This window comes from Octopus bimaculoides, chromosome 2 (genome assembly GCF_046866305.1).
Source record: "Octopus bimaculoides isolate indiv1 chromosome 2, ASM4686630v1, whole genome shotgun sequence".
Lineage (NCBI taxonomy): Eukaryota > Metazoa > Mollusca > Cephalopoda > Octopoda > Octopodidae > Octopus > Octopus bimaculoides.
In genome coordinates this window covers 36,799,453-36,812,090 of record NC_142929.1, presented here as the reverse complement: position 1 = coordinate 36,812,090, position 12,638 = coordinate 36,799,453, and the positions used below count along the sequence as shown (strand labels likewise).

The 12,638-nt window shown below is 34.0% G+C and overlaps 1 protein-coding gene across 1 annotated transcript in view; it reads left to right on the top strand.

Annotated features, from left to right (window-relative positions):
• The window catches only part of LOC106878775 (catalase), a 48,586-nt gene that overhangs the window by 25,770 nt on the left and 10,178 nt on the right, over positions 1 to 12,638 (top strand). Inside the window, exons 7-10 of the mRNA XM_014928104.3 lie at positions 3,412 to 3,603; positions 4,885 to 5,037; positions 7,194 to 7,332; positions 9,276 to 9,427. Of these exons, the coding sequence (XP_014783590.1) occupies positions 3,412 to 3,603; positions 4,885 to 5,037; positions 7,194 to 7,332; positions 9,276 to 9,427 (636 nt within the window). The remainder of the gene's footprint in view (positions 1 to 3,411; positions 3,604 to 4,884; positions 5,038 to 7,193; positions 7,333 to 9,275; positions 9,428 to 12,638) is intronic.

Here is a 12,638-nt window from a genome sequence, read left to right as displayed (position 1 = left end):
TTCAACTCAAAACTAAAATATTTCATTTATTTTCTGTTTATATCTGGTTTCCATCCAGTTCAAAAGCCTTCGACGAGGAGGTAGAGAGATGGATCAAGGAAGGAGTCCTTGTCCCGTGGAAAGAGGAGGTGGTGAGTGGAATGCTGCCTCTGATGGCGGTGGTGCAGCCGACGAAAGGAAAAGTCAGACCGGTGCTGGACTTTAGGGAGCTGAACGACCATATATCGTGCCACACGGGAGGCGAGGCAATGGACATTTGCGGTGAGACGTTACGTGTGTGGAGACAGTCGACTGGGGCAGCGACAATCGTCGTCTTGAAGTCGGCATATTTGCAGCTCCGTGTGAGTGACAAGCTGTGGCGATACCAGCTGGTGCGGTACAAGGGCCGGACGTACTGTTTAACCAGGCTGGGTTTTTGGGCTGAATTCCACTCCGAAAATTATGGCAATGGTGCTCAAGTCCATCCTAGCGAAAGAGGAGAGGATAAGGAAGGCCACCAGTTCCTACTTCGACGACATTTTGGTTGACGAGACTGTAGTGCCAGCCACCGAGTTAGTGAGACACCTGGAGAGGTTCGGGCTGATTGCGAAGCCGCCTGAGTCGATGGTGGGGGGAGCTGCGCTGGGGCTGAAGCTACAAAAAGACAGATCGGGCGAGCTGGTGTTCCAGAGAGGAAACGAGATCCCAGAGCTGAGTTCCAGCGTCAGCAGGAGGGAGTTGTTCTCGGTTTGTGGGAAGTTGATCGGACACTATCCGATCGCTGGCTGGTTGCACATTGCATGCAGTTACACCAAGAGACGAGCAGAGGGGGAGAGTTGGAGTGACAAGGTGGGAGAGGCGACGGTGGCGATGATGCGGGAAATCCTGGAGAGAATGAGAGCGGAAGACCCAGTCAGAGGAAACTGGTATGTGCCCAAGACGGAGTCCGGGACGGTTTGGTGTGATGCTAGCAGTATAGCGATAGGGGTTGTGTTGGAGATCGAAGGTGCTGAGGTGGAGGATGCGGCCTGGCTACGGAAAGCGGACGACTTCAACCACATCAATGTCGCCGAAATAGCTTGTGGTCTGTGCGTACGAGTAGATGTAATCGCCTTACCTCGGTTTTTCTTTCGTCGACTGCGAGTCTGTCTTGCAGTATCCAATTCTTGAAGCTTGCCCCGACCCAAAGAACACCAGGAATAGCAGCTGCTTCTCCCAAACCTAGACCGTCACTAGACACGTCTTGTCCTGTCCGTGACCCCGATCGAGGCTCCCTCTGCCCTTTTTCCTCTTCCGGTCAACTCGCCCTTCCGGTCAGCCTCCCCAGACACTGATGTCATACCACACAATGATGAAATACACCATACATAGCCAATGAGAAAGCCTCTATCTCTTTGTTCACAGCACTGAAAATAATAGCCAGATTCCCTCAGATCACATTCTTATCATCTCAAGAGACATTAAACAACATAATCCTAAATAATTCTAAAAAGCCTGGATTGTCAAGACTGGAATGCCTTTGATCATTCCAGTCTGCTGAATTAGGGCTGACCTGGGACTAAACAACAATAATGAGACTGCAAGGGAGCCTCTACAGATAGTTTGACATGCTAAAATAGCAGCAAAATTTTCTTCAAATTACACTCTACCATCTAGAATAATGTAGTCCTAATATTGAATGTTTAAAAAAAGGATGAGATGCACAAGGCCTGAACACCTTTGACTATAAATCTAGTTAATCAGGACTGCCTTGGTGCTAACAATGACAACAACCTATCAATAAAACACAACCACTCCTTATTTTGTTTGGTACCACACTGTAATATTATTTCCAACTGTCTGATTCACTGATATTACCTTCATTACAGACCGAGATATTTTTCTCATAGGAGAGACGTACCAAATTTTGAACAACTATTCAATGATGCAACTTTAAATTTACTATTCTATGTAAACTGTGTTAATAATTGCTTGAAATTCATGTAAACTACCCAGTCATTTAGTAATTAGTAAGGATCAAATTTTCATATAAATGCTATTATTACATTTTCAATTGTGCAATGTTCAAATGAAATCTTTTTTTATATCTATTTCTACTGATTTAAAAAAATAATATCATTATTATTATTATTATCATTGCTTCTTATTGATTGGTTGTAAAATATTTCAATGTACGACAGTCTGATATCGTCTTTTCCTAACATCTTTGACTTTTTTTTCTGACATTCTCCATAGGAAAATGTCATGAGTGGCACCAAATTATCTTCGTCATGACATGTATTTAAATATAATTAGATGGCAAATTTGTTCTTCATTCTCAGCATTTATTATCTAATTTTTAAGGCTGAAAGCAATTTTATATACAAAATGTAATATATACATATATTTAATTTTAATGATTTCCAAGTTATTTTAATGCCATTTATTAAATCTAAGTTACTGTTTAATAGTTTCAACTTCTTGAAATTTTATTTTATATTTCATTGGTTATTATTGTGTTGAGTCAAAAGTTTTGCAATACTTTGGTTATTTGCTTTATTCAAGTTACAACAAAAGCAGTCTAGAAGTCAAAGGTGAGGCCATCATGTTGCACTATTGAAGTCATCTTTCTGCCAGTTCTTTGACCCCTTGCTGATACCAGTTCTTGCCCTTCTAGGCGAAGAACTCCTTCACTGAAGTTTCCACCTACTCTTGGCTAATGAAAAAGTGAGCCATGGATCAGAACAAGTAATAATCTGAAGGGGATAATTTTCTGCAATCTTAACATGCATATGCTGTGGTTAAGCAAGGGATAGCTTCCAGAACCTATCACCAAACCTGGGTATTTCAAATACAGGGTGAAGCTCTGCATCTGGTGGAATTAATGAGGGGATAATTCACTATGAGTTCATTCCAGACAGGCAAACCATTAATACCAATCTGTACTCCAAACAGCTGCAGCAGGTATATACCATTGTGCAGCAAAAACATCTGGCATTGGTTAACAGAAAGCAAGCTCTACTGCAGCATGACAATACAAGACCTCCTACCACTCAAGCAACCCAAAATAAACTCCAGAAATTTCAAGGAATTGAATTGATGCTACACCCAGCATACAGTCCAGACCTGCTCCTTCAGATTACTTGTTCTGATCTATGGCTCACTTCCTGCACTCACAACACTTCACCAACCAAGAGGAGGTGAAAGCTTCAATGAAGGGCAAGAACTGATATCAGTGTGGGATCAAAGAACTGGCAGAAGGTGGCTTCCAACAGTGCAACATAATGGCCTCTACTTTGAATGCTTGGTTGCTTTTGTTGTAACTTGAAGTTACCAAAATATTGCAAAACTATTGATTCAGCACAATATTTCTTTTATAAATTAGTTCAGATTGAATATCATTGTTCTTATACTCTTCCTTTTTCTTTTATCCAAATTACCAAACTATATTAGACAAATCAAGGTATAAAGAATTTAATGGCTGATGAAGCAGCCAATCTGACAGCAAGTGACCCAGATTATGCCATCAGAGACTTACACAATGCAATTGAGACTGGTAATTTCCCATCATGGACTCTGTACATTCAAGTGATGACATTTAAAGAAGCTGAAAACTTCCGATGGAACCCATTTGATTTAACTAAAGTAAGGAATTTTCTTTGTCTATATATATCATTGCTTCTTCAGTTATTATTTTCGTTTCTGAAAATTTCCTCTGGAATATTTTTTTATTAATCTCTGAATTTATTTTTTAACAAAGATTCTCTTCTGTCGAGAATACTAGTATGAGTCAGCTCTAAACTTAGTTATATTAATGTTTATTTATAGAAAAAGACCATAAACAATACAATAAACTTTCATGTACAATTAAGTTCCATTAACCCTTTAGCATTTAAACTAGCCATACCCTGCCAAAATATTCTACCCATTTTATGTTCAAACAAGCCAGATCCAGTTTCTCACACCTACCCAACAATTTCATTCTAAAAATCTCAAAGCTACAAGATAATGCATGATTAATTCAAAGCCATGTGAATAAATAAGCATTACTTTTGATAGAATAATGTGAATGCTAAAGGGTTAAAATATTTTCCAGTAGTTCTGCAGACATGATTGTCTGACACATTTTTGTGTTTCGTCAATTTTTTTTTCACCTAAACACCATCACTGGTTGCCAATATTATTCCAGTGCTCCTATTTTGTAACTTACATATCTACTTACATATCATCCATTGTGGAGGCTCATGACCTATTGGTTAGGGTGTTGCACTCATGATCATAATATTATGGGTTCGATTCCCAGACTAAGTGGTGCATTGTGTTCTTGAGCAAAATATTTCATTTCAAGTTGCTCAGCAATTGCTTTGACATTTGACATACGGCATGCCATGCACCTGTAAAGGTAATGCTGATATGATGGAGGGAGTGAGCTTATGTGCAGCACAAACATTTAATCACTGTAAACAAATGTTCTGTGCAGGTTGTTAAAGGAAGAAATTGCAAAATCATATTTCTTGGACCAATAGACTATCATTAAAATACTGTCCATACATTAGATAAAATATCTTTCAAAGTTAATAAGGGTAGCCTGAGGTTATCCTTATTAACTTTGTGAAGTGTAAAAAGAAAGTATGTAATTCTCATATTGTACTGTGAACTTAAAATAGTAAAGTGCTTGAAAAGAGGTAAAATTCAGAACAATTGTGTGTGAATATAACATAGATCCTTAGACAATTTATGACATTAAGAAATAATAGGACATATTAATTTCTGTGTTTGGTTGATTCAGAGATAAGTAAAGATGTTGCTGTGTGCCAAAAACATCAAAGGTTTCAGAATTAGGTACAATGTTATTTCAATGATTTTGTGAAAATTGATCCAAGAGAATGCCATTATTTTTTTGTTTTGTTTTCCTGAATAATTTAGATCTGGCCCCATAGTGAGTATCCACTAATACCTGTTGGACGCATGGTTCTTGACACCAATCCCAAAAATTATTTTGCTGAAGTTGAACAGATTGCTTTCTCACCTGCACATATGATTCCAGGAATAGAACCAAGCCCAGATAAAATGTTACAGGTAAGTAGCCTCCATTAAGAAGATATAACTTATCTCAGAGAATTTTAAAGTTTTTTTATGTTAAGCAAATAAAGAATAACCATATATATATATTGTTACTTAACCCCTGGTCAGCCCTGATTGAGCAGATCTCAGCAAAACAATATTTTTATGTTGTGTATAGTAGTAATAAAGTCATTAATTTTAGGCTTTTGACAATTTTCTGGAAGCATCTTTTGTCTCCTCCATAGCTAGTTCAAAACTCCTGAGAATTGAATGAACTCTGGTTCCAACAAATCTTCTAACACCTATTTCTACAGGAAGGCATATTGCCTCCCATCCATTGTTTTCACAGAGTTCAACCAAGTCCTTTATTTTCTGTCTTTCCTGAGAAAAGTGTCTTCAATATTCACTTCCCAGAAAACTGTCAGCTCTACCATCTTTGCCACCTTTCTTTCTTTGCACCATATGACAAGATCAGGTCTTTTGATGGTAAAAAGTGGGATATTTACCATCAAGGTCAACATAGACCTCCTCATTCTTCTTCCTTACAGTGGCTGACTTGTAGCATTCACCTTCCTTGTGAAACTTTGTCTTACCATGCTCCACTATTGAAAAACAAAAACCCAGTTTTTAGTGTTTAGAAAGCCAATAGGATGCAATTACTACTTCTTAACCATTTTCATAATGACCAGATATAGTTTCACTATTAAACTGCTATGATGTATATAGTTGCTGCATAAAGAAAGACTGAGAGTCCAGGGATAATTTATGAGACATGAGCAACCTTTTTTGAGAAACAGGCTGCATGAGACATGACTTAGCATCAGTCAGGCCACACTACTATAATAATTCAAGGTAATTTTTTGTGGGCATGCCATTCAGAAAGTCTTGCAGGATGCAGTTTGCCCATAGCTGGTTTATACTTTCTTGTTATGTTGACTAAGAAAAACTGTATTATATGGTAATGATGTTAAAAGAAGCTAGGAACAAAAATGATGCCGTTAGCTTCCAACTGAGTTAATGTCAGAGAACGGAAATTCGTCTTGTATCACTTGTCTTTAATTCTATTCTTTTTACATTTTTAGGAGATTGGATAAATTAGCTGATTAAAGAGTAGTTTTTCAACAACTATTTTATTTGCAATATGATAAGGACTAAATACTACTTGTATGGATAGTAATAACATCAATCTTCCCCATTTTTTCATAATTATATTTGCAATGAAATAAAAATTACTTTTACAATACAAGACTAATATGTTTAAATTCTCTACTAAAATATGTTAACTTCATTAGTCTATATTTAAGAAAAGTAATTTAGTGGGAATATATGTTAATTGGATTTTTCAACATTCGTGTCATTATAATTAAATAACTAATTTCAAATCATATGTGATGTATTTAGAATTTTCATTCTCCATTTACTATATTTTGATCAAAGCCAAATTATATATGTATGCTTCTTTAATTTCATTATCTGCAATATTCTCTTATTTTCAATTTTTAAAAACAATTTATTCTATCATGTTTAAATTCATATACGTGTATGTGTGTGTGCATATATATATACATATATATATATGGAAAAAAGACAAAAGTAGAAAATGCTAAAATACTTTTATAAAAGACATTTCAGTATCGGTTTCGATCCTTGAGATCTTTTCAACAGTAAATATGGATAATAAATTTTGGAAAAATTAAATTTTGGCAAATTTAAATGAAAAGTCTTTTTAAAAACATATTTGTGTAGTATTCAAATACCAGGGGCATTTTTCTTGTTTCTGAATGTCTCTGTTTCACTTGTTAACTCTTGTGGGTTCGAGGTCATTGTGAATTCTTGGCTAAGAAGAAGAATTCACAACAACCTCGAACCCACAAGAGTTAACAAGTGAAACAGAGACAGACAGAAACAAGAAAAATGCCCCTGGTATTTGAATACTACACAAATATGTTTTTAAAAAGACTTTTCATTTGAATTTGCCAAAACCGGTACTGAAATGTTTTTTATAAAAGTATTTTAGCATTTTCTACTTTGTCTTTTTTCCATATATATATATATCTACTCGTGTGTTCCTCTTCAACCTTTTACATATATATATATATATATATAGTTCTGTTTTATTTAATTTTATATAAAATTATGTAATTCAATACTTTTTTGTCACATCATTAAAGGGTCGCCTGTATTCCTACTCTGACACTCATCGGCATCGCTTAGGTTCTAACTATCTCCAGCTACCAGTCAATTGTCCTTTTAGAAGCCGTTTAGCCAACTATCAAAGGGACGGACCTCAGTGTGTAACTGACAACCAAGTTAAGTAGTTTCATATCTTAACTAATATTATTATTATCATTATTATTACTATTATTATTACTAAAATATATAAAGTGGCAAACTAGCAGAATCGTCAACACACCGGGTGAAATGCTTAGCGGTATTTCGTCTGCCATTACGTTCTGAGTTCAAATTCCGCCAAGGTCAACTTTGCCTTTCATTCTTTCGGGGTTGATAAATTAAGTACCAGCTGCGTACTGGGGTCAATGTAATCAACTTAATCCCTTCCCCAAAAATGTGAGGCTTTGTGCTTCCAGTAGAAAGGATTATTAATAAAAGAAATCATTATTATTATTATTACTATTTCAAGGGTTGTAGATTGACAGAATACTTTGTGGTAATTTGTTCTGGCTCTTTACATTGTGAGTTCAAATCTTGCCATTGTCAACTTTGCCTTTCATCCTTCTGAGGTCTATAAAATAAAGTACCAGCCAAGTACTGGGGCTAATATAACTGGCGGATTCCCTCCTCTTAAGTCTGAAGTCTTATACCTATGCTAGAAACAATTATTTTGACTATTTTGTGTGTGTGTGTTTAAGATGTTTGTGATGTGTGTGTAGAATATACAAATTTTATATTATCAATGTAGCCACTTACTATATGACAAGACACTACATAAATGGAAAGGTAAAAAATTAATGAAATGATTGATTTAGTAATTAAATGTAATGCCTAATTGAAAACCAATATTTGAAATGGGTTAAATTTGCAAACAGCTATTGAGGTAAAAAAAAAAAGCACTTTTATTTCAAAAATAATTAAAATGTGAATCAAATATAAATAAAATACTTTAGAGAAAAAAGCTTGCTTGAAATTTTTAATACATCATAATCATTGTTCATTGATTTTGTCAAATGTGTCTTTAAAAAGTCATTAAGCCTTTAGCATTCAGATAACTCTATCAAATGCAATGCTTATTTATTCACATTGTTTCGAATTAATCATGCGTTATAGCTTCAAAATTTAGATGATGTAATTGTTCATTTTTATAATGATATTGTAGGTGTGAGAGGCAAGATCTAAGCAATTTGGACACAAAATGGGTTAGAATATTTGGGCCAGATATGGTCAGCTTAAATGCTAAAGGGTCAGAGTTCTACCAGTAAGATGTTTTTAGAACTTTCTAGATGGAGTCCATTTTTCTCTAGCTTGAATCTTTGAGCCTTTTGATAATAGTAGATTTTTTTATAGGGCTCCTTCCTAGATGATAAGATATAGATATTTATAAATAACCTTCTATCTCAATATCAACAACTGATTTATGAATTCACTTAGGCTGATTTATGAATTCACTTACGTCACACCATTGGCAAATAAAATCTGTTCATTTTTTTTCAAGCAGATGGAGTGTGTAGGGTAAAATCAAAATTGAACTACCTTTCTATTAAAATATGAAGACATTAGAAGGGAAAGATGTTGACTGTCTCAACCAAAAAATATTAAGTACTGCTTGACTTGAATGATCTAATGAGGATCTTATGTTTTCTGGTGTACATTATAATTATAGTTATGAAAGAAACTTGTGTGTGTGTATTTGTATCTCCTTTTCTTGACATTGTGTGATTGTTATAAATAAATGTCAGTTGTTTCCAATAGTCTATGAAAACATATCTGACTATGGGGAAATATTACCTTACTTGGAAACAGGTAAGAGTTAACAAAAGGAAGGACATCTGGTCATAGAAAATCTCAGTAAGCTCCACCTGAGCCATGCAAGCATGGAAAAGTGGACATTAAAACAATGAGAATGATGGTGGATTGTCTTACTATAATCTGTTCACTTCATCTCAATTAAAATCAGTTCTAAGTACACTGATATTGTACACACTAATAGTTTTCAGTAAATGTTTCTACAGACAAAGCTTTAAAACTTAATTTGCAATATTTATATATGAAAATCAATTCATTGTTTATTTACACAGGAGGAGCTCCTAATTATTACCCTAACAGTTTTTCTGGCCCTGTTGATGATACTCAATACGTGGAGAAGCCATTTTTAGCTTCTGGAGATGTTCAGCGTTACAATACTGAAGACACTGACAACTATTCTCAAGTTGAAACATTTTGGCTGAAGGTTAGTCACATTTATATATTAAAAGAACATTAAAAAAATAAAAACAATGAAATTAAAATATTATAGTACACACACTAAGATAATACCACTAATTTTAAGTTTCCATAGAGTGAAGTAGAAATTATTAATTCAAACTACTTATAAACAAAGTATAAACAAGGTGGTATGATAATTGTCAAAACAAAAATATTTGTTTCTTCAAATTTAAGCCTGTTTGTATAGAGGTATTGGTTTAGAGTTGATTATCTTATCATTGTTATCTCTAATATGGATCTAGATTGTTTGAAATAACACCAGAAAGCATTAGAGCACTTGATGTTTGTTTATTTAATTATCTATTTATTTGTTTATTTTGTTTATTGTCTCAGAGACATTAAACTGGGACTAGAAAATGACTTGAAATTAAGGATGGCAGTAACTGACTGCAAAAAAAAAAAAAAAGCTTGTGGCAATGTAAATATGCTGTAAAAGCTAATAAGAACTGGGTGAATAAATGTCACAGTGGCATGAGTTAACAGAAACAGAGGTGAAGTAATAAATATTTATAACAAGCATATTAAGGCTGACCCAAAAACAGCTAAAGAGAACTGACCTTCAGTGAAGCAATGTGAAGAAACGCTATCACTCATACTTGTCTAGACCATGACAGCTAAAAAGGATAATTGTCGTCATCATCATGATCATCATCAACTTCATCATCATCCATTTTAGAGTCATCTTCCATGTTGGCAGGGATTGGATTTCCATTTATATTTTTAATATTTTACTTTTTATCTTTGCTTGCATCAATGAGTGGCCTTTGCAAATGCATTTTTTCCCGTTATGAATTGTTAAAGGACAAACTTTAAAGCTGGATTTCTTTCATAAATGCCAATCTTTGGCTTTACCTAAGAATTTTATCTATTTTTAAGACAAGGAAATAAGGAAACACCTTTTGCAGAGTTTGAGTTCTGACCTTTAGTACTTTAGTCCAGCATTTGAACGATTTAATAATTTGATTATAATTATAATATTTCTGAACTTAAAATTACCACTGATACTGAGTACACATTCTTTGCTAATAACTAATGACAAGTGAATTGTTTTGGCGGAATTTGAGCTCAGGCTCTTTCTAGTCTCGGTTCAAACATGGAGGTGAAGAGTGAGGAAAAATATGTAAGGTGATGTCAATGAATGAAAACAACAAGAAAAGATGTTGTATTGTCTTACATAGATTGTTTAAGGATTTCTAATATTTCGTGGGGTGGGGAATACCTCTTTGCAGAAAGTAAAATGGAAATAATCAAAGAGTTTGGAGAACTGTAATCGGCTGAACATCTGTTGGTCTGCCAATAACAATAACATTCTCTGAATGACCTACCAGTTGTAACTCTTTTATTATTTCCTTTTTCCTATTTGAACAGAAGAATTTTTTTCCCAAAATACTATAGGATCATTAAACAACCTATGTAAGGGGAATACAATATCTTTTCTCTTTATTTTCATTCTTTGACATTACACACTTTTCCTGGCTCTTCACCTCCCCTGCTCAAAGGTCTTTTCAAACATTCTTACACACACGCGCACGCACACACACACACACACACACACACACACATTATATATAGAGAGAGAGAAAGAGAGAGAAGTTGGGGAAGAAATTCAATATTACATGTTCACTTTAGTCTGCATTTCCCAATGTCTGCTTGAATACATCTGTCAAAAACTTTTCTCTAAATCAAATCAACTAAATAATTGCTTGCTTTGTTTCTGTTTCATTCAGTATTGCATAAATAGTTCTGGAATGTGGCATCTGAATTATTTGTCTAGGATATGATCTCAGATGCACTGGCTGTACTTATTATAATCTATATTTCAGCTTCAGTATTTAATCTCTGAAATTGATATAAATTCTCTTTCCTTGTACATAAACCTTATTTTTGTTACATTTGAAAATAGTTAAGGCTAGATTTTGTTTTTGTTTTTTTTTTTTCTTCTAATAAGTTAGTCAGAAGAAAAGGGTCAATGTTTATGACCATTCCAGACTGGTGTGATCGACAATGATGTTCAACCATTGTTGGTCAATGTTAGCAGGGAAAAAATGAAAAGAAAAAAAAAACAAGCTTTGATGGGTGAAGGAATTTCAGAGGTTTTTAAGGAAGAAAGACTGAAAGATTGGGTGAAGAGTTTAGGATGAGACACTGTGATGTTGATAGAAGAAGAAGAGACAAGCAGGCTGGGTGGACCTTTGTGGAAAAATGTCATCAAGGATGACATTTTTCATATGTAATCTGGCCTATTATTTCTATTATTTCTTAAAAGTCTTGTTTTTTGTTGGTTTAGTTTTTTTTAATATTTTATATAGTTATTCACTCTTACTGATGTTACTATGATCCAATGGTCCATATTGTTGGTAATTGGGTTGTGTGACATATATTCTCATTTTTGTTGCTATTCTATTCCATTATTCATGCTAAAATGTGTAGCCATTTTGTCTCTAATAGAAATCTCTATTATTATTAAATTGAATTCAAATTCTACAAAATCTGTTGTACTTTTTATTCTAATAGTAGAGGTCAATAAAATAGAAACTAGTCAGACTTTTAACTAAATGTATTGTTTCCTCTCTGTTTGTGAAATACACTGACTATGTGTTTCCTTTAATTTTGAAAATATACTAGAATTCGGAAAGATTCATTGAAATAACTAAATCTGTTATTATTAAGCTGATATTTATAGCAAAACTTGATAAATTATTAACGAAAGCTTTTAATTTAAATATGAACACTTTAACACCATAAGTTTTAAGTCATAGAAATCAAGAGCAGTTTCAGCTGGTACATAAAGCATTAAACCATGAGCTACCCTGTTCTTAATGTTAAAAAAGGGATTGTCAAATGTTTAAAATATCAAACAAAGACATTTAAAATCATTTTATTAACTTATAGAGAAGAAATGAGTTGCCAGAAAAATACAATCCTGAATAAAGCTTACAGTCATTATTAGGCATAAAGTAGATGTTGAATTAAACATCATGTTACTGCTTAATATAAGGGTCTTTCTGAAGAAGTTCAGAAATTCTGCGATATATTCAATATTAAAAATAACACTACACTTTACAGATCCCTTATCAAAGTTACACCTATCCAAGAATGGCTAAATAAAACAAAAAAATGCATTTCTAAAATCCTGTTTATTTGCAGTAAGACCTATAAGAGAGAAATTAGGCAAT